Source organism: Eurypyga helias, unplaced genomic scaffold (genome assembly GCF_000690775.1).
Source record: "Eurypyga helias isolate BGI_N326 unplaced genomic scaffold, ASM69077v1 scaffold10417, whole genome shotgun sequence".
In the NCBI taxonomy this organism is placed as follows: domain Eukaryota; kingdom Metazoa; phylum Chordata; class Aves; order Eurypygiformes; family Eurypygidae; genus Eurypyga; species Eurypyga helias.
The window spans coordinates 1-20,186 of record NW_010259791.1 but is presented as its reverse complement, the minus strand read 5'-3'; the positions used below and the strand labels follow the sequence as shown (position 1 = coordinate 20,186).

At 43.2% G+C, this 20,186-nt stretch overlaps 1 protein-coding gene across 1 annotated transcript in view; it reads left to right on the top strand.

Moving 5' to 3' along the window:
• LOC104511960 (inositol 1,4,5-trisphosphate receptor type 2-like) overlaps positions 1-19,328 on the top strand; it is a gene marked incomplete at both ends in the record, with an annotated part of 21,723 nt that extends 2,395 nt beyond the window's left edge. The window contains 9 exons of the mRNA XM_010154766.1: positions 2,442-2,504; positions 2,641-2,766; positions 3,961-4,083; positions 5,629-5,829; positions 10,090-10,341; positions 11,953-12,078; positions 17,071-17,199; positions 17,807-17,927; positions 19,261-19,328. Of these exons, the coding sequence (XP_010153068.1) occupies positions 2,442-2,504; positions 2,641-2,766; positions 3,961-4,083; positions 5,629-5,829; positions 10,090-10,341; positions 11,953-12,078; positions 17,071-17,199; positions 17,807-17,927; positions 19,261-19,328 (1,209 nt within the window). The remainder of the gene's footprint in view (positions 1-2,441; positions 2,505-2,640; positions 2,767-3,960; positions 4,084-5,628; positions 5,830-10,089; positions 10,342-11,952; positions 12,079-17,070; positions 17,200-17,806; positions 17,928-19,260) is intronic.
• Positions 19,329-20,186: the final 858 nt, after the last annotated feature.

The following is a 20,186-nucleotide window of genomic DNA, read 5'->3' as shown; positions in this document are numbered from 1 at the left end:
AAGAGTGCTTGGAGTTAGGTCAGACCTAAATTAGACACCTTAGAGTATTAGGAAGAAATGCTGATATCGATCTCCCATGACTGAGCCTTGCTTGAGAGGGGAAAAGCAGGTAAAGCCTGTTTCCTTGGTCACCTCTAGTAAGGGTGTCACGAGTCTGTACAGGTACCGTGGGCTGCGGACAGCATGGTCTTTACATCCTGTCACTGGAGGACGCGTGGGTGGTGTAGCACCAGAAACAGATCTGAGGAGCAGAGACGGACAGTCTCAGTGAAAGGACTCGGGGGTGAAGCTGGAATACAGTGCAGGGGCATTCATAGGGCTTCTCACCTTCGCCATCCGCTGAGAAAGCTCGGTGGGGTTTCAAGCGGTGTGAGCTTTCGGCACGCTGAAGCGCCTGGTGTTCCCTTGCTCTCCTCCTTTACTGGTCTGCAGTAGTTGGCTTGGTGCTGGGAGCATTTAAACAAACATCTCCTGCGTAGGTTGAGCCCCTGTTCCCCTGGTAGGTAAATAGCCTGTGGAGAGCAGAACGGTGCCAGCATGACACTGAGCAGCGTCTTGCACAGCTCTCCCACTGAGGCGAGCGGCGGAGAAGTGCTCGGATCCTACGGATCCTATGGCTGATGCAGAGTGATATCCCGGGAAATTTATGAATAGAGGAAGTAGCCTTTTTCAGAAAATACCATTTCCTAAAGCTGCGGTACTCGTCTGAGAACCTTTCTCATTGTGATCTCTACGACTCCCCATCCCCTGTGGAAAAGTGTGACAGAGAATGTCTGTCACGGGGCGCAATGAGGCAAGATAGCAGCTGAGTGTCTCTGGTGTCCCAGTGGCGTGATTATCTCCCGATGACTACATCCCTGGCATACTCTTAGGGGTTCAATAAACAGGTTTTTATTTTGTTAAGAGAACAGAGAGATTCAGCAGTTTGATGCCGATCAGCACTTCCAGATAAGACATACAGTTCACGTGGATTATAAAACTACTTTGATTGAGGAAGACTGCTGATAAAACTAACAGGTAAATTAATCTTAGTTAACCCGCAGTCCCAGAACAGAGGAGGTGTGGTTAATTATAGCAAAAAGCCTGAAATATCTTCCAAAGTATTGATTGAAACAGCTTGAGAGAAGGCAGCATGCATACTAACACAGCTAAACAAATAAAAGTTCCCTGTTGTTGCATAGATCAACAAGACCAGGCTGAACAGTGGCGCTGACACGGTTATAAACAGCTTCCATGGCCAAGTGGTGCAGCTGTTCTTGCCCCACTGGAAATTAAGGCCAGATGGGATTTATAGAACTTCTCATCTTCACCATCAGCTAAGGAAGTTCAGAGGGAGGTTTCAAGAGGTATAAACATTCAGATTGGCGTGCACGTGTGTGTTTTAGCATAATTCCCTTCTCTAAAACAGTAGGAAGTTTGAGGACGCGGTGAAATGCAGGAGCGCACCTGTTTGGCTCTTTTTTTATGCTATTGCAGCAGCTGACATCCGTGTGGTTAAACTGTGAGGCAGGCTCGAGATCAGCAACAGTTCTTCATGCTTAACAATTTCAGCATCCAAAGTCCAATCTTTCAGTTCTTTGTGTTTCCAGTTAAGGAAAGGCTTACTGTTGCTGACAGCAGAAGAAAGATGCGCTGCCAGTAGTCTAAGTGGCAGTATTTGTGTAGATGTTCCTCCGCGTTTTGGTCGATACAGGCGTGGAAAGGTGCGTGGGTGTTGGCAGCGACTTGCTGACTTGATTTCTCTTATTTCTCATACCCAGCTGGGGCGTTCTGAAAGCCAAGGCCCAGAGCATACGGCGATTGGATGTTGCAGTTTAACATAAGGTTCTCATTTGGTTTTAAATCCCTTCCTGCATCATACAGAGATAAGGACAAAAGTGTCTTCTTCATGGGAGGAACGTCTCTAATTTCCACGTGGTGCTTGTTCCTGTACTGCTGAGAACTCCACCCTGCTTAGCTACAGAGGTCTTCTTGAGCTCTTTCTCCAGACTTCTTAATGTTCACATACACAGACTTTGTAGTCTTTCCAGCTGAATTAGAGGTTTTTGGAACAAGTGGTGGGTACTGAAATAGGGACTTATGGTCCCTGTTCTTACAGTACCTAATTTCCTGGGATGTCTAGTCCGTGGTTTGGGGACATATTCTTTTTTAAGAGGATCAGAATCATGAAGACATAGAGTAATTACCTCAAATCGCGTTGGAAATTTTAAACAAAGGAAGGACTTCAATGTGAATCTTTTTACTCATTGAGCTGATGGATAAAGAATAAATTAGTCTTTATTATATATAAAGACTATATCTATATCTGTTACCTATGAGCTGCTGTAATACTTCACTTGCTGTTCCTAAATATAATTGGTTCATGTTGAGGAAATTGCAATAGATCTCCACTTGTTGTGTGTTCTTTGTTGCAGGAGTCAAATATTTTGAGTCCAATACAGGATGGGACCAAAAAACCCCAGATAGACAGCAACAAAAGCAATAACTACAATATTGTTAAAGAGGTGGGTATATCTGCTAAGAAACTTGCTTGACGTACTTGTTTGATAAGGAGATTTGGTGATTATTTATCTGGTTTTGTGTGATGTGACTGGTTCTTTGCTTGCTTGCAGGCTTATTTATTTGTTTGTTTATTTACAGATTTTGATTCGACTCAGCAAACTTTGTGTTCAGAATAAAAAATGTCGGAGTCAACAGCAGCGACTGCTGAAAAATATGGGCGCCCATCTGGTAGTCTTGGACCTTCTGCAGATACCCTATGAAAAGGTTATTCACATGTTATTAGTGGTAAAGAACATGAACTCCATAAAGGGAAAGGCCTCAAGAGGCCCAAGAATTAATGTGAATGTTTTTTTTTAAACTGAATTCAGTCAACTGTGGTACAAACATGAAATAATGGTGCCATTTTCTACCTTAAGAATAAGAGGTTTGGGTCTCTGTTTAAATATGGCTGCTGGCGTAGAAGAGGTTTTATTAAGAACCTCAAGTCTACTGCCTCAGGTACCTGGATGTCCTTGTGCTATCATCCCTTTCCTGAAACACCAAACCTTAGATCCGCAGGCACTGCACAGTAAGAAGTACCGATGTAATGGAGCTCCTGGCAGGGTATCAGAATTCCACTGTTGGGTTCTGATGTGCGTGCTATTACAGACACATAAGGTGGACAAAAAGCTTTCAAGGATCAAGGCTGAAATAATTTCTTTCTTTTCTGTGGTGGAAGCCTCTAACCTAGTTCCACTTGCAAGTTTTGTTCTGAAGATAATGTGATTTTATACTGATTTAGTGGCACTGAGCATACAAATGAATGATCTAGACGGCCTTTTAAAGAGCACATCTTTCGAGATCTTGTAGGAAGCATTGAAAGGAGACAAAAAATCTGGGCCACAGATATACAGACGCTGGTATAGACACCGGGTTCAGCTGTCTTCAGTAAAACAGTGCTTGTGCCTGTAAGTGGTTGATCAAATCCTAGTTAGAATGCTATATGAGAAGAATATCAAAAGGGGATGAAACCACACATATGTTTGCGTGGGAGTATGTGTATGAACATGTTTATCTGTGTAGGTGTACACACACCTGCACACGTACATCTGTTTCTACATGTAGCTATATAAAAGCCAAAGCTTTGCAAAAGCCTGAAATCAAGGCAGGCCAGAGAACTTTTTTTGGAAAATCAAGCCACTTAGCACTTTTAAACTGGGAAATTACAATCCTACATGAGGAAATTTTACTCTTAGTTTGTGCTCTTACCTGTGACTCCCCCTGGTTATGGATTTAGAGTAAGGTGCAGCCACTAATGGACTCTGAGGGACTGGATCAGTTGCTTTTGCCAGAGGGAGAATTCCTGCCCTATAAAGGCTGAGGAGAATTGGTTTGTTCCTGGCTGAATTCACATTGTGCGGTTTGAACAAGTGTGTTTAGGTACTCCCTGCTGATTTAGTTTGTCTTTTCTTTCTGCAGAGCGATGAGAAGATGAATGAAGTTATGAATCTAGCCCACACTTTTCTTCAGAATTTCTGTCGAGGAAATCCTCAGAATCAAGTTCTCCTCCACAAAAATCTCAACTTGTTCTTAACTCCAGGGGTAAGAATTTCATTTTAAGGAGAATGTTATAACTGGAAGTAAATCTGGACTTGCTGAAAAATTACAGTGCTAAATAAATAATTAAATTATGCCCTCTCTGCCTTCTCTTCTCTCTCCTGTCTTTTCTCCCTTATCATTGCTCTTTATATCATTGTTTTCAATGCTGCCATTTTCAAAGTGGAAAACAGTATTACCTGTGGGGTTTACTGGAAGTATCTATGCACATGTGCCACATCATCACGTTGTGTTTAGCTGGCCTCTGATCTTACTCATCCTAACTCACTCACAGGTGGACTGTAAGTCAAGGCAGAAGATGCTCTGACTGTGCTGTCACGAAGCTTGTGTGACAGTAGAATCAGACCCATACGTTTTTGTTGATGATGCTTCCACTTGATTCAACTCATTTAAAATCTGATCTTTTATTAAATCATTGTCTTTACAATAAACCTCTGTGTCACGGTCCCTTTGTGTATATATGTATGTGCGTGTTTACAGATACAGTCAGTAGAATGACACCTTGCTCGGTGGCAGATGTGCTGAGCAAAACATGCTTTCATTAGGAAGGAGTGTATTAGGATTGTAGCCTGGCCTGCGTACATGAGGAAGCGTTTGTTCTGTTAGTTTTTATTTACGCTTTTTTGGTGAAGTTAGTGGAAGGCGCTGAGCTGACCACAGCTGGGACTGGTGCTCGGACTCCATCCTATCCAACACTGGCCCTTAATTCAGGTGCCAAGCATGAAGCCTGCTTGTACTTGCACTTCTGTTCTTTTGAAATCGATCTTCTGATCATCCCAGTTATTGTGCTTTTATTCATGTTCTGGAGTGAACTTGGTGTGGATTTCTTTCAGGTGACACTAAACAGAAAGGTATATGCTAGAGCACACCTGACCCTCTTGACCCTTTAGTCCAAGGGTCCAAACCAGAGAAAGTTTGAAGCAAAAGCCCCAGGGATGCATAAAGTCTGGATGCTGAGTCCTCAGCAGCATCCGTTTCTTGCTGTAGACCTGTTCCTCCCGTACCGTGCCTTCTCACTGATAGAAACGTAGCCCTAGGCTCTCTCTGTAGTTCATGTGGAAGGAGATGTTCTCCCAGTGATCGGATGGCACACACACCGATTTGCCTGCTGGAAATGCCTGCCTCTGTAGCCTTATTTGGTTGCCTCACCTTATCTGGTTGCCTTAATCACCTCATTTGGTTGCCTCTGTGCAAAGTTTGATGGTGAGTGGGATGAACGTGGTCTCAGTTTTCTCGTACGCCAGAGCCCCTGTAGAGTGCTCTAGTGTGTGCACGTGTGTGGCTTCCCCTTCCATACGTGCACAGATTTTGTTTATGGCCACTTTAGGACCATTTTGAACTCATAGGAAAGCGTGGAAAAATCCCACCAGGGACTGTGATCACTGCTTAATCACTGGGCTTGTTGGTGCACATTGGACTTTTCCAGTTCCCCTTTATCAGTGTGCCTCTCTACTCTAGAGCCCAGTGAATCTTTCAACCTCAAACCAAATCTGCTCTTCTTATAAGGCTGTTTCACTTGAATCTCTTTAGCTCCTGGAAGCTGAAACCATGCGGCACATCTTCATGAATAACTACCTTCTGTGTAATGAAATTAGTGAGAGAGTGGTGCAGCACTTTGTACACTGCATTGAGACCCATGGCCGCCACGTGGAATACCTGCGTTTCCTGCAGACCATTGTGAAAGCAGATGGCAAATACGTGAAAAAATGCCAGGACATGGTAATGACAGAGGTGAGCAAAGGGTTCATATGCTAATCACTCGCCTGATGTCTTTTGAACACACCAGTCTTCTGAGGGTGCTTTTTCTGCTCTAGATACCAATGGGATATAATGGCATCATTGCTTTAGAATTTAAAACAGTATTGCAAATAATGAATATTTTAGCAGACGTTTTAGGGAGCTTAATCTAATTTTGTAAGGCCATCTGTATAACTACTAGGAAGAAAACATGAGTGTTAGCATGGTGATACAGAGATGTCTATTTGTAGATGATGTAGCATGGAAATCTGAGTTACATAAACCTTCATTTTCCTGTACTGTGATTTAGGATCCCATTTACGCACCAAACTTGCCATATTGTGGCATGGTTTTGCCACATAAGGGTCTCTTACCTCTATGGATTTGTCTAAATAGTGTTGTACACCATTTTTTTTAGCACGTAACCATACTTTTGTTTCTTTTGTCGCAGAGTGTTTCTGTGAGAGTCAGTAGAGCTACTCGAGCTTTAACGAGCTCGATGCAGAGTCTGACCCAGTAAATTCCACAGAGTGGTTTGTGGACAAATCTCAATGCCAATAAAGTTACTAGGAAAACACCTGATCGACTTCTTTGCAATTAGGGGTTGATATATAGTGTGTGTGATAAATGAAGTCTTCAACTTGCAGACACTCGTGCGTTTAACTGTAATTATGTTAACAGTTCAGTGAGATTAATAAGTGAGTAAAGTTGGGTACCGTGAAAAGTCCAGGTAGGATCAGAGTCCAAGGAACATTTTTCTTTACAAAGTGCAATTTTTTTTTTTTTTAAAAAGACATCTTCACAAAGGAAACTGAGATAAGCTCTAGTTCTGCTATGAACAAAACTAAACCCTGCTGAAATTTTTGTTCCACAGCAAAAAAAGAAAAAACTTCTAATTAAGAAAATAAAACTTCAGCCTACATCGATAACCTTTAATGGAATCTACCTCAACCTTTTCAGGCTGACTGAAATGTTTTAACATGCAACGTCAGTTACAAGCCTTTGACTTACATAATTCAAACAGTTCTTGTGCTTTTGTGCTTTTAGATTTTTTCCCTTTTCGCAACAGCTTCTTGTAGGTTTTTGCTTTTTAGATTTTTCTCCATTCAAATACATTTCGTTACTGACCTATAATAGCACAAAGATAAATTGTCACACTGCATTTTCGAGCTGACTGCTGGATGAAAATCAAGATGAACTCGGCTGTGACATTTACAGCAAGAGTCCTGCAGGAGTGTGCTGGGGGGAGGGAGCACCCCTATTTTGATGAAAGAGGGTAAGATGATGATCCTTTTTAAAAAAACATAGGAAATTACAGGTAAGTATTTATGATTTGTTGGAAAAGGATGCTTGTGGTGAATACTGAATGGCAGCCCAATATAAAGGGAACAGTGTAGCCAAATGACAGGAACTTGCCATGGGGTCAGGACAGTTTCTCAGTAGACAACCAAGATGTACTCCGAGTGGTGTTACTTTTTTTGTGCCTCCAGACTGGGCATGGAAACAATTTACCACAAGACAAGACCGAGTATGAGTGTACAGCATGCCACAGCTACTCCTCTGTTTTCTTTTACCCACGGAAAGTATATGGTAGCTTATTCCTGTTTACTGGGAGTAAACTGATCATCTTCACATGTTTTAGAAAGTGCAAACAGATGAAGGAGCACCATTGCCAAAGACTACTTTCATGAGATACGTTCCCCATCTGGCTTACTCGGTTGTTCTCCTATCCTTGGTCACCATGTCTGTAGGGTGCTAGCAGGGATCTTTACTGACCTGAAACGTTCCTTAGGGCACGTTTTCTCATTACAAGCATGCTTTGAGGTTCCTGGAAGAACAGTGTGTCTCATTGCAAACATTATCACAAAAGGGAAGGTGGAATTTACTTTTGAACCAGATCGATGTGGTAGCAGAATTTTCCGTCACCGATAGTGTTCTGGAGTGATACATCACCGAGCGTCAAGAGCTGCTTCAGTACTGACCAACCTTCGTTATACTTCCATAGAGTTCTTAACTCATTCACAATATGCTCTAATGGAAGGAGATGCTGCTGTGTGGTGGGTTTTCCCCTCCCCATCACTGAGCTCATGATGCTCAATGAGAACTTTGCCTAACACTGATTATTTCTCTTCCCTTTCTGCTTTTAAAGGGAGAACATTCTCTCTGCTTGGGTCAGTGTTTGGATGCCCTTCACAAATCACATTTAAAAGTGGGTAACTTAGGGAAAGGGCATGACAGCTTCTTCTGCTCTTGCATTTACAATGATTACCTTGGCCTCTTCAGCTCTTCTTGTGCTGATGCAACATTGTCTGCGTCGGTTTGTGGTTCCTCACAGTCAGCGTGTAGCAAGCGTGCCCTGCCAGCATCACGTTTCACAAGCTCGCTATCTCCTGATATTTCTTCCTCATTTGTCAGTGATAGGTACTTGAAAGGATAAGGAGTCAGTCTGACTAGATGTGATAAAATATCAAGCAATACTGGTACAGACCAGATTAGGTCTGGATTTGACAGGAGTGTAACTCCAGGGGAACCTGGAAAGAGTCGTCTTCCCTCTCCTCTGCGCAAAATGTTCACCAGTGGAAAATAACTATGGGAACGTGGTGAACAGCTTAATAGAAAGTGACAGAGCATGTACCTCCCCAGAGGGCTCGGTGTGGATTTTTTGTATTATTTTGTATGCGAAATGTTCTAAGAGCATAGTACTCCAGACATCAGTATTAAAAAGTTAGGTCAATTTTCCAACATTTTGTAAACTTACATTTCCCCTTGCCTTTTTTTTTTTTATTTTCTTTCATTGAGTGCAATGACATTAATGGTATCTGGGTCGCTGTATTATCTCCTTTCTCCTTCCCAGGCACTTGTCCCTTTAAAAACTTTGTTTCTGTACTGTGGATTGTAACAGAAAATGTCTATTTTGAAAAGTCAGGCATAGAAACATTTTAGAAACCCAAAGATAAAATGAGAAATGGGAATTGCAGGAAAGACTGAATTCACGTTTCACTCTATCCAATCGTCAAAGTAAGACTAAGCAAGAAAAAGGGAAAACACAAGTTGTAAATTCAAAATCTGAAATGTTGAAACCCTGGAAAATGTAATGAAACGTTTCTTGCCTTTTCATTCTGAGACTAATTTTCATTCCTCTTCTTGTCACTTTCCCATTTCTCAACAACTCCACACAACCTGCCCTCCACACAACTTCTGCCCTTGAAGTCAGTCAGAATTTCATGTCACGTACAGACTTGGATGTGTCGAGTCCCTTCTTCACAAAATACGTACAGCTGTCGTGCCGCCGAGGTGCGTTCTGTACTAGAAAGGGTTTGTGGGAGCTTATTTTCACCCACGCTGAGAGTGTATTATGCTTAGAAGGAGAGTGATGGAGAGAAGAGAGGACTGCTGTCCTGCCCCAGCTCCACCCGAGCTTGCGGAGCAGCGCTGGCAGTAGCTATATTCAGTGTAAGGGAGGTCAAAACAGGGTTAGAGCAAAACTTTTCTGTGATGTCTGCTGAGACGGGGCTGCCAGCATCCACCTCCGCTCTGGATCCTCTTGAGATGAGCAATGCATTTGTAGCAAAATGAAGTATTTATCGCATACCCCAGTTTTCTGTTAAATGGAAGTGCTGGCACGACACTGACGATGTCAAGACGCACCTGCCAAATTTGCATAGGTTGGGAGGAATCATCCTTTTTTTCTGATACTGAGCAAGGGCACGGAAGAGGCCAGTTAAATTCTGGGTGAGCCACAGGCTTTTTTAAGTGAGGTAGCAAGGAAGATTTAATCTCTCTTCACCTCAAGTCCCTATCTAAAAAAACAGGGATAACATGCATCCTGGCCGCACAGTAGGAGGTGAGGGTAATTAATTAACTTCGGACAAACGTTGAGATGGTAGGGATAATAAGGATGGCATACTGAGGTAAACACAGAGCGACAGTGAAATTAATCTTCAAATTCACCTGGCGTTAGCTCACTCCTTGGTGAGTTATTCCAGATTTGCAGCTATGAAGACAAGAGCAGCAGTTGGCCTCGGATATGGTTTTGACATGTGCGTTTGGTAAGCCACATCAGAGTAATTTTTGATCTTTTAAATCTATTTATTTATTTATTTTAGCTAGGCGCTCTTTGCATACTTAATTTCTTATTTTGTTCTACCTTTAAGAAAACCCCAGCATCATTTAGGTTGGAGAAGACCTTTAAGGTCACTGTGTCCAAGGTACCTGCAGCGCAGGGTGCTTAAAACTCTGCGATAACTTTTTCAGCTGATCAATGGCGGTGAGGATGTGTTGATATTCTACAACGACAGAGCATCGTTTCCAGTCCTGCTGCAGATGATGTGTTCGGAGCGAGACCGAGCAGACGAGAGCGGGCCCTTAGCGTATCACATCACTCTGGTGGAGCTGCTAGCAGCTTGTACGGAAGGAAAGAATGTGTACACGGAGATCAAGTGCAATTCCCTCCTGCCGCTGGATGATATAGTGAGAGTAGTGACCCACGATGACTGCATTCCTGAGGTAAGGTTCACTGAGTGAGGAAGCAGACTTAGGATTTTTAGAAACTCGTTTTGGTGTTTAGAATATACTGACAAGTTGAATATTTGCACAGAAACCAGGCTGGAAACAGGTGGGATTTGTTAAGGTGAGTGAGTGAGAAAGGACAGCCAGTCTTTTCTTAAGCAGAAAATTCCTGGTCCCTTAGGCTTCCATTGTCAGTTTTTTGGGGCAGACACCTTTTTTTGTTTTTTTTTGGTTTGTCCAGCCGCTATAGAAGTTTAATGCTCTGATAAATTCTGGCTGTAGCTGCTAAGACTCAGCTGAGTGCTTTGTCAAGCCAGCGTTTTGCTGCTGCCTGAATTTGTTGGAAACGATGGGTAACATTCTGGCCACGCTGAAGTCAGCGGGAGTTGGAAGTCTCATTTTATTAAATTCAGTTGCAGTCCAGCAAATGTTTTTATTCGCTGCATATTGAGGCAGTTCTGCAGCCACGGCCGGTCGTGCTGCAGTAGGACTGTGATGCCTCATGCTGATCAGAAGGGAAATGTTTGTTTGCACCAAACCTGACGTGATCAAAAGAAACCTTTTCACAGTCTTTGCAAGGAGCTTGCTCTGGCCCCATGTATCGCTTGGATGGATTTCTGCAGGCTATCTGGTGGAAAAATGTGGCTCTTATCAACAGAACTGGGACCTGCGGGAGTAAATACTCCCTCTGTACCGTGAAAAAGTCCCCTTGCAATTGACTGATTCTTTTCTTAAAAAGAAATGTGTTTGCTTTGCTCAAAATTTCTTCCTAACACTAATTTCAACAGATGCTAATTTTAAAAAAGCCTAAACAAATGAAACCTGTAAGTCTGACATGAGTTTTCTGCCGACTGCATTAAACATATACAACTACCTCCTCTCCTTTGACGGTGACAAGGCATTTTCAGTGTACCTGCATATGTTTATATTTAACCTATACATTTCAGACACCAGATATCCGTTGGTATGATGTGCACATCATAAAACTTGTGACTTGCAGTTCGGGAGGGGAGTGAGACTGCAGCCCTCCTGTTAAGCCCTGTGCTGCTGTGGCTGCGATCCCGGCGCGGCACAACCATTCTCTTCCATTTAGCTCCCAGTTGCGCCCACCCCGAATGCAAGCGCTGCATTATGATGGTGGGAATATAGGGACTGCATGCAGTCCCAGCTCTGCTAAAGACATTTTTACTTTAATATTTGGCATGCCTGTCACAAGGCATCAACCCACAGCAGTCCACTGGCACGTGGAGGGGCGTCCTGCATTTTGGCAGCTCCTGGCTTTGGAGTCTTAATATCATTTAAGTATTAGGTTTGTTATTGGTTTGGGTTTTTGTGTGTGTGTGTGGGTGGGTGAGTTCTCGTTAGAGTAAGAACACTTGCAAGACCTTTCTGTTTTTCCTCATGTGATCTTTCAGTAAGTACATTAAGGCATTTGTTGCCCTGCTTCTCCTTAACCCTTCAGAACGGAACGTACGCGTTATTACTGTGTTTGTTAGTACTTGAAGGATCGTCTTTACTCTTCAGTATTTTCCAGATAGAAAATGGCATGTTCATGTTATTTTTTACTGTTCCATTCCCTATTGTCTGTGTTTTTTGCTGTTCCCACAGGTGAAAATTGCCTACGTTAATTTTGTTAACCACTGTTACGTGGACACTGAAGTGGAAATGAAAGAAATCTATGCCAGTAACCATATCTGGAAGTTGTTTGAGAACTTCCTTGTTGATATGGCGAGGGTAAGCTTCATGAGAAGTTAAATATTACAGTATAGTCATGGGGGACAACTGAACTGGCAATGAGTTTTTTTGGTGAACTCCTCCTTTTAACTATTTTTTTCAAAGTTGATGATAGAATAGGTGTGTGGTTTTGGTGTTGTTTTTTTTTTTTTTAAACAAGCAGTCATTTCTGTGTTATTTATCATCACTTAACCTACTAATTACTAGCAGTCTTTTTCTGAAAGGGCATCTTAGAACCCATGTTCCTTTATCTTTTCTTCCATAAAAATAAATTGGATGCACGTACAGGGTCAAGACTCTGTGTACATCTTCTGGGAGCATGTGTCATTAGGGTGGTGACTAAAAAAATAACCCCACATCTGTGATCTTCTTGCTTTACTCTGTTAGTACAGTGAGGATCAGGGATCAAGAAGTTCTTTAGCTCATGTTCCTTCTTTAATCTCATTTGGGCCTGTTTTTGTCTTTTATTCTACCGTCACTACATTCTCACCAGTGATGTGAAAGGCAGGTGTAGAGCTATGGCCTTTCAGATTATTCATTCTTATATAAAATGTAGGTTGCAAGGTGATGGGGCACAGTTAGTACTGTGGGCATTCAATTCCTGTGGACCCTAGTGAGCTTCGTGGTGTCATTACTTGTTGAATTAAGTTTCAACTCAGAAGTTGAATTAAGTGTCCATTCCCTGGTATTTTGGAGGCAGAAGATGAGGGAAATCCTTATGACATCCTGAAGGATAAAATACAATAGTAGAGCCATGAGGGGTGTCTAGTGGGACATAATGATTACAGCTTACATTAACCTCCTAGAAAAGGATATGTAATGCTTCTTGTAAGATCTTAATACCAACTAATGGAGTTGCTTTTTCCACTCAAGAAGTAGAACGACATGGCTTTGTTGGCTGGTGGACTGTATTTGGTCCTTGATGCTGGACAGTATTTTGGAGATGTTGTAGAGCATGTTGTTATAGTGCAGGCCTATCTTTTCCCACTCCCCAGTCCGTGACATTTTATAATCCTTAAGTTCTCACTCCTTGCGCTCTTCATTTTGTTGAAATGAAGAAAAAAAGAATGGTAAAAGAATCCAAATTCAATCCTGCAGCGGACATTTACCCCAAAGTAATAGTGCGCCACAAAATAATTTCTTTGAGACCTACTGGGAGAAAATACCATGAATTATGACCAAAAGAAGAATGAGTACAAGGACTTGTGCTGTATGATAGGCACTGGGACCTGTTCTTTTCTCCGTGAACCAGAAAACTTCTAATGGTTGGGTTTTTTAATTTTTCTTTTTTTTTCCCCTGGGAACAGGTTAAGACAGAGATGCTTGTGCTCTCTGTTTTTGGATGGTAGCCATTTTCAGCAGTAATGAGATCTCTACAAACCCTCTTTTCCTGCTGTTTGTCTGGTCTCTGTGGTCATGTTCTACAGTGAAAGCCCTTCTGGACAAACCAAGCTCGTTTAAAAATTAAGATCAGAAACCTCCTTGGAGGAGAATTCTGATTTTTAACCTTGCTGCTTTTACCCCATGAAGTATTTTCTCCTGTTTAATTCCATTTCTGCATTGCCCTTTCCTGACGTGTCCTGGCCCTGACCCTCCAAACAGGAACATGACCAATTTTCTTTGCCCTTGGGCTAGAAGCAGGGATGTGGAAAGAGGGTTGTGTCCACAGTTCCCTTCATGAGCCTGGAGACAAACCGTGCTGTGCCAAATGATGTGGAGTTGTCCTGATGCTAGTGACCACTGAGCTTGTTTTCACATACCCTTCTCATAAGAGAAATTAGACTCCAGGTCTTCAGAGGTGAAGAGTGAGCGTATTATTAACGCTGCATTGTGTGTGTGTGTGCGCTGCTGGCACTGAATGGCAAAATGCAGGTTTAGTTTGCTCTCCTGCAAAGCCCTCAGGGCAGGTGCCTAATTAGTCCTTTAAATTTCCTTGTTAATGGCTAAAAGAGCATGTCAGAATTGCTCTGGCCTGCCCTGCTCTTCAGCCAGGTCCCTGTGGGTAGCCGTATCTTTCAGGTTATTGAGCGTATTTGTTCAGCTTTGGTTTTCGGAGGCCCAGGCAGAGCCCGTCTGTTATAAATACATCAGCGTTATGTAGCTATCGGGATAGTTAGAACGCCGTCAGCCGGGTGAAAGATGTTACAATAGCTTTCACAGCATTTAGAAAAAGAGCCCTTTGATCCTCTGTGTTCCAGTGAGCTAAAAGGGATGATTTTGCGTGGGGGGAAGGGGAAATGCTTTCCTTTTAGCAGTTACGAATGCCTGTCAGTGGGTGAGTTTGTGAGCTTTGGGTCTGTTATTAGAGAACGCTACGGTGAATGATGGAAAGTGTTATCCTCAGGTTGGATTCCTTCCCTTTTTATTTACAAAAAAAAACCAAAACAGTTTTTAAAAATCTGTTTCTGGATTGAGGAAGGGGGACTATTTAGTCTCCAACTGTCATTCTCTTTCACCAACGTGATGCATCGCAGAGCAGGCACGAGGCGGATTCCTGCGTAAATTCAGTTTGCCAGAAGCAGTCGCGCGTTCAAAGACACCCTCCTTCTACAGCCCCTGCCAACCTACTTTCTCCCGCCGACGACTTAAAGCGTCTCAGTAAGCGAAGCGGGTGCCGCTGAAGGAAAGGCTTCCCGTTCCTGCGTGTGGCCCAGCCTGTAAGTCAGCGGCTGGAGTCTGAGCAGGATTAAAGGAAGAACCAGGATCTGACAGCCGGAAAGTCATCCTGGCTTTCTCTGCAGAATTTCTGAAGTATTATTCGTGTGAGTTCTGGTCCCAAAGCCTCTTAGGGGGTTTCTAAACACTGCTTTCTCAATCCTCATCTCCATTTCATGCGTTTCAGGGGTTTTTCTTCCATGGGAAGCATCCTTCAATCCCCAAAGGGTAGAGAGGTAAGAACAAATGAGAGGATTGCCGAATTCCTTCTGCACTGGGAATTTTTCAGACCGGTGTTGGAGCAGAGTGACGTCCCCATGTATGGCTCCGCATTTTAGGGCAGCCAAGGGTAAAGCTTACAAGCGTTTTGGAATTTGGCTTTGGCGATTGCTGAATTCGCCATGCTAGCACGGCACAGCTCCCTCTCTTCCCACTGGGATTGCAAGTGCTGAGCCTCAGAGCTACTGGTTCCAGCCAAAACTGGCATGCAGATTAACGAAGAGCAGAGGAACTTCAAGAGGTTTTTAGTTCTAAGATTTTTTTTTCTTCCTTAAGAAATTTTGATTATTAACTGAATCTGTTACCTCCATGAGGACTGAGGGTGGTGTCATACTTGTCCCAAAACTGAAGGGCTGAAGAGCTGGCTATTTCAGTTTAGATGCTTGCTTCTCTGACCGAAATCTTTCCTTTCCTGGGGTGATAAAGAATGCACTACGTGGGGGCATGACTTGTTTATCTGACACATTCTAGAGAAGCAGGCAAGCAGAGCTCCTCACGATGCCTCATTTCTGTAGGTCTCAAGTTATCTTTGGTTATTCCTCTGCCGACGGTATGGCAATGCTGCTGTGTTGTATTCAAAATGCTTTTGTGTTCCCCTGGGCTGCATCTTCCCCTGAACGGGGGTGCTGTTGATGTCACATCAGTAACCCGCCCTTAAAACACTCCGGGTGACAGCACTGTCTTGTCGCGTCCAAGCGTGACAGCGGCAGCGTCTGATCCGAGCACACGTTTGCCCCGTGGGAGGTTCGGGTGCTGTGGTTTTGTCTTTCTGCTTCTGTCACCAACTTTTCTCTGTGACCTTAAGCAATTTGCTCAGCTTCTCCGGACTTCAGTCCCCATCCATAAAACTATGTAAGTACGTATGACGCAGCTTCGTGACCATGGGTTACATGCTCAGACAGTAATGAGAGGGCTACCCCAGAAGTCTATATACATAATAAATCCTGCTTTCCCATTGATTCCCTAGAACATCACGGTAGCCTGTGGCTTGTACAGATGAAAGAGAACAGCTTTGCCTTTAATTTCTTGTTAAATACGACTAAAACTGCTTATTTAAAGGCTGTTGAAGAGGTAGTATGACTATAATCTGTACACCTCATTTGTCCAGTCTTGCCTTTCTCCCTGTGTTTGGCTCTCTCTAGGCTCCTTTTAGTACTGTTTACGTGGACATAAGCAAAGTCAACACGAGACTGTGTAGATGTTCACAAATGTTGAAAAGAAACAAAGAAATACTGAAGGATGCAATCCACCCCAGTCATTTTTTTTCCCTTTCTTTAAGCATGACATCTTTATGCAGCAACAAACTTTTAGTGTCGTACCAAAGGGTGTCTTCAGAAATCTTTTGTACAAATCTTCCCACATCCTCCCAGCATTTAATCATCCTTCTGAGCTCCAGAGTTGTCCCAGTACCATCCATTCTCTTCTTTCATTGTTTTTAGCTTGCCTTTTGTATTTTGCCCACGTGGCTTTCCTATTTAATGCTGCCTGTCTTAGTGTCCACAATCCTAAAGGCTGTTGGCATTGACTAAGCTATTTCCCTCCCTCCCTCTTTTTTTAACATTTTTCCTACAAATGAGCTTCACCTTCGCCACCCGTTTGTGGTGATTGATCATAGAGAGAAGTTAAGCGTTCCATGAAATCTTTCTCACCCGAGGTATTTATGTCTTATCTGTCTCTAAAGCCTCTTCCAACCAGCCCCACAATGGGAGGAAAGCCCCATTTTCTTCTTCAGTCTGTCTAAATGTGTAAGTGGCGTGCAATGTGCTGATTTAGGGGGGGGTCTTTTTTCATGGTGTGGGAAAGAATAGACAGCCAACCAGGAAGAGCTAGTTCAGAAGAGAAGGGTATTCGGAAGATAATGTGGACCTCCAGGAAGGAAGATAAGCCATCACAGATGCAGTTTGAACTCTGAGATAGCGCGCTCTGATAGATTTTGTATCAAAATAAATTGGTTTTGTATTAAGAAGAAATGTTACGTGTCTTGTAATAAATACAACATAATAAAGCTTGCTTATTTAAAAGAACTAAATCTCATTCTTTCCTCCTCCTTCCCCGTAGGTTTGTAACACCACCACGGATCGCAAACACGCAGACACATCTCTGGAGAAATATGTCACGGAGCCCGTAATGAACATCGTGAGTGGCTTCTTCAATTCGCCATTTTCAGATAACAGCACCAGCCTCCAGGTAAGGAAAAGAGACACAGACAAATATGTAATTCAGGCCATTAATGAGATACCTTCTGCTACTCAGACAGGAATGCTGTACCTTTATATCCTCCTTTAATTTCTGTCCCCTCTCATGCCACTGCCTAGCAGCTTAATCCCTCTTTAGAACACTTTTATTTTTTATCACTTACAGGTCTGAACCAGTAGACAACTTAGTAGAGTTGGATTTACTCCTGGCTCTTGTGAATTCAGTGGGAGGGTGGGGGTGGGGGTGTGTATCCTTGCAGAATAATGGTCTGTCTTTGTATTTGTATGGGAAAATGCTGTGTCCTATGACAAAAGGATGACATACCTGAGAACTGGGAAGACTCCTCCGTTCTGCTCTGAACTGTGTTTGCTTGATATCAGTGGTGATCTTAGGAACTATTGCATGATTTGGCCTTTTTAGAGGTGCAGGACTGATTTCTCTTTCTTCCAGTCCTGAAGAGCAAACAGAATTTAATGGAGTTGAAACTTGAGTCTGCAGGCTAAACCCCTTGCTACGTGGCTTATGTTGTGTCAAACCCTAGGGCAGCAGTGAGGAGATTTTAAAGGGTAACATTCCCACTTTATCTTTTTGTTTTCAGACACACCAGCCTGTTTTTATTCAGCTGCTGCAGTCTGCTTTTAGAATTTACAACTGTACCTGGCCAAACCCAACGCAGAAAGCCTCAGTGGAGTCATGTATCAAGACTTTGGCTGAAGTGGGTAGGTGACAGGTTTTACTTTCATTATTATTCTCTGTGTTTGAAGATCAGACTTGCTTGAAGTTGAACAGGTTTTAATTTCAGTCGGCCATCCTGAAATTGTGACAGTGATAATTTCAGAAATCCCACTCTCTGAGGCTAAAGTCCTCTTCTTATAGTCCATTCAAATCTATCCCTTCAAATAGGGCTGTTAGATGAAATCTGTAGGTTAGAGAGATTAATTTGCTAAGTAAACGATGGTTGAAGTTAGGATATTAATGATATTATGATATCATTATGATAATAATGAAGCAAGTTATGCTGTTACAACACAACATAAGCTGTGAGAAAACCTGGACATTTCCAGTTGTGCTGGGCTACATTTTCACAAGCTGTTGTAAGCAGCGGTGCGTCACAATTGCACGTCGGAGAACACCCATCATTTCTTCCCCTCAGTACCTGGGGACGCATTCGTTATTGCCAGTCACGGTCCTGGGCTTGTTCAGGTTTTGTCCCATCAGCGAGCTGGGGATGGAGACCACAGTTGTGCCACTCCCTAGCTTCTCTGCTTACTCCTCCCCCTCACACCCACTCATTTACTGCTGTTACACAGTCAGCCTTATCCGGGGAACATTGCCTTGCACTGGCACCGAGACCAAATCTGGTCCTCAGGGCAGCCTTACATGTTACATGCCTTCAAATAAATTCAAATGCTGTGGTAAAATTGAAGATTTAAAACTCCTTATCCTAAAATAAAAAAGATTCTTTACCAGTACATAGCTAAGACTGGCAAAAGTTCGTTCTGAAGTTAAATTTCTGTGAATAAAATTTCAAAGTCCATGACAGAAAAAAGGATTATTCAATATAGTCTCTAAAAGTCAATCTTCCTGATTACTTGTAGAAAAGGGTTCTGCTGAGTGGGAATGAAAACTGAATAGAGGCAGAGATGTATGGAAACTGGGAAAATACTCTTCTTGATGCAACTTGTAAAATGTTTTAATAAATAATGCTAAAACAATATGAGAGGGTCCCTTAACCATCTGCAGCATCTGTGGCATTGTAAGAATCGACTCTATATTTACAATTTGGCGTAGCTTTACAGGAGTATCATTTACTATTTTAGCCAAAACATTAACTTTTGTGTGAATGAGAATAAGCAGTTACCTAAAAACTTAGCAACCTTCTACTGTTGTATTTGCTGCGCAAATGATTTAATTACGGATCCATCTGGCAAGAGAACGTTGGAAGTTGAAGACATTTTATTTCCTTCATGCTACAGCTACTGTAAAAAATAAAGCTCTAGCCCTACAAATCTTTGTTTGTGTGTTTAACACGTCTCTGCTCTTCTCTGGCAGTTCTGGAAAGAGTCATCAGTAAATTACTTCCTTTGGGAGCCTTGGGAAAGAGGGATGAACTAGGGCAGGTGAGAACATTTTTGAGACACTGAGTGTGCCCTGTGTGTGCTTCTAGACACCTCGGTGTCTTCATTTCTGTACAGCTAAAATCAAATCGTAGCTCAGAGGTCGCCATGTTCTCTCACCGAGATGGCGGTATCTGGAGACACTTCAGCATGGAGCCGAGACGGCCAAGCTGATCTTGTCCCTGCAGCAGCCTGACAGGGGAAGCATGGGTCACCTTAATGGGGCTGATAGGTCCAGCTTCTCGGCCCCGTGCACCAGCACGTGGTGGGGCTGGTGTCTCTGGGAGGTAATCTGTGTGCCTCTGGTTCCTGGGGGAGCCAAGGGGAAGGCCTGAATGCCAGGCACGGCTGGTGTCTGCCGTTTCTTCAGCTACGTGACTCGGTTCCCTATTTGGGGAATTTAATTTCTACCTCCGCTGTAGTCTTCTCTTTGGTTTCATTCCTTTTTGTGGTTTATGGAGTTGGCTTACAGTTGGGGTTTTTTATAAGTATGCTCTTGTGCTGTCCTGTGGGTCCAACCTTCTCGCTCATGTGGCTTCCTCCCGATGGGAGCCCGGCCGTGCCCCGGGGACTCTCAGGCACGGCAGAGTGGAGCTGAGCTGCCGGTGAATGGCATCGCCCCGTGCCGTCCCTTGGAATCTCTGTGCCACTTGCAGTGGCCGCAGGGCAGGGAGGCCAGGCCTTGCCTCGGGGTGTCGTGGGCCTGGCAGCCTCAAAGCTGCCACGTTAGCATGCCCAGCGCGGAGTTCCGTGTCCCTGGCACAATAACTCTTTAAGGTTCATCACTAATACTGATATCAAGCATGGCCAATTTGGATTGTGTTGTGTTAGCAAATGGCCACACATTTCCTCCACACTAAG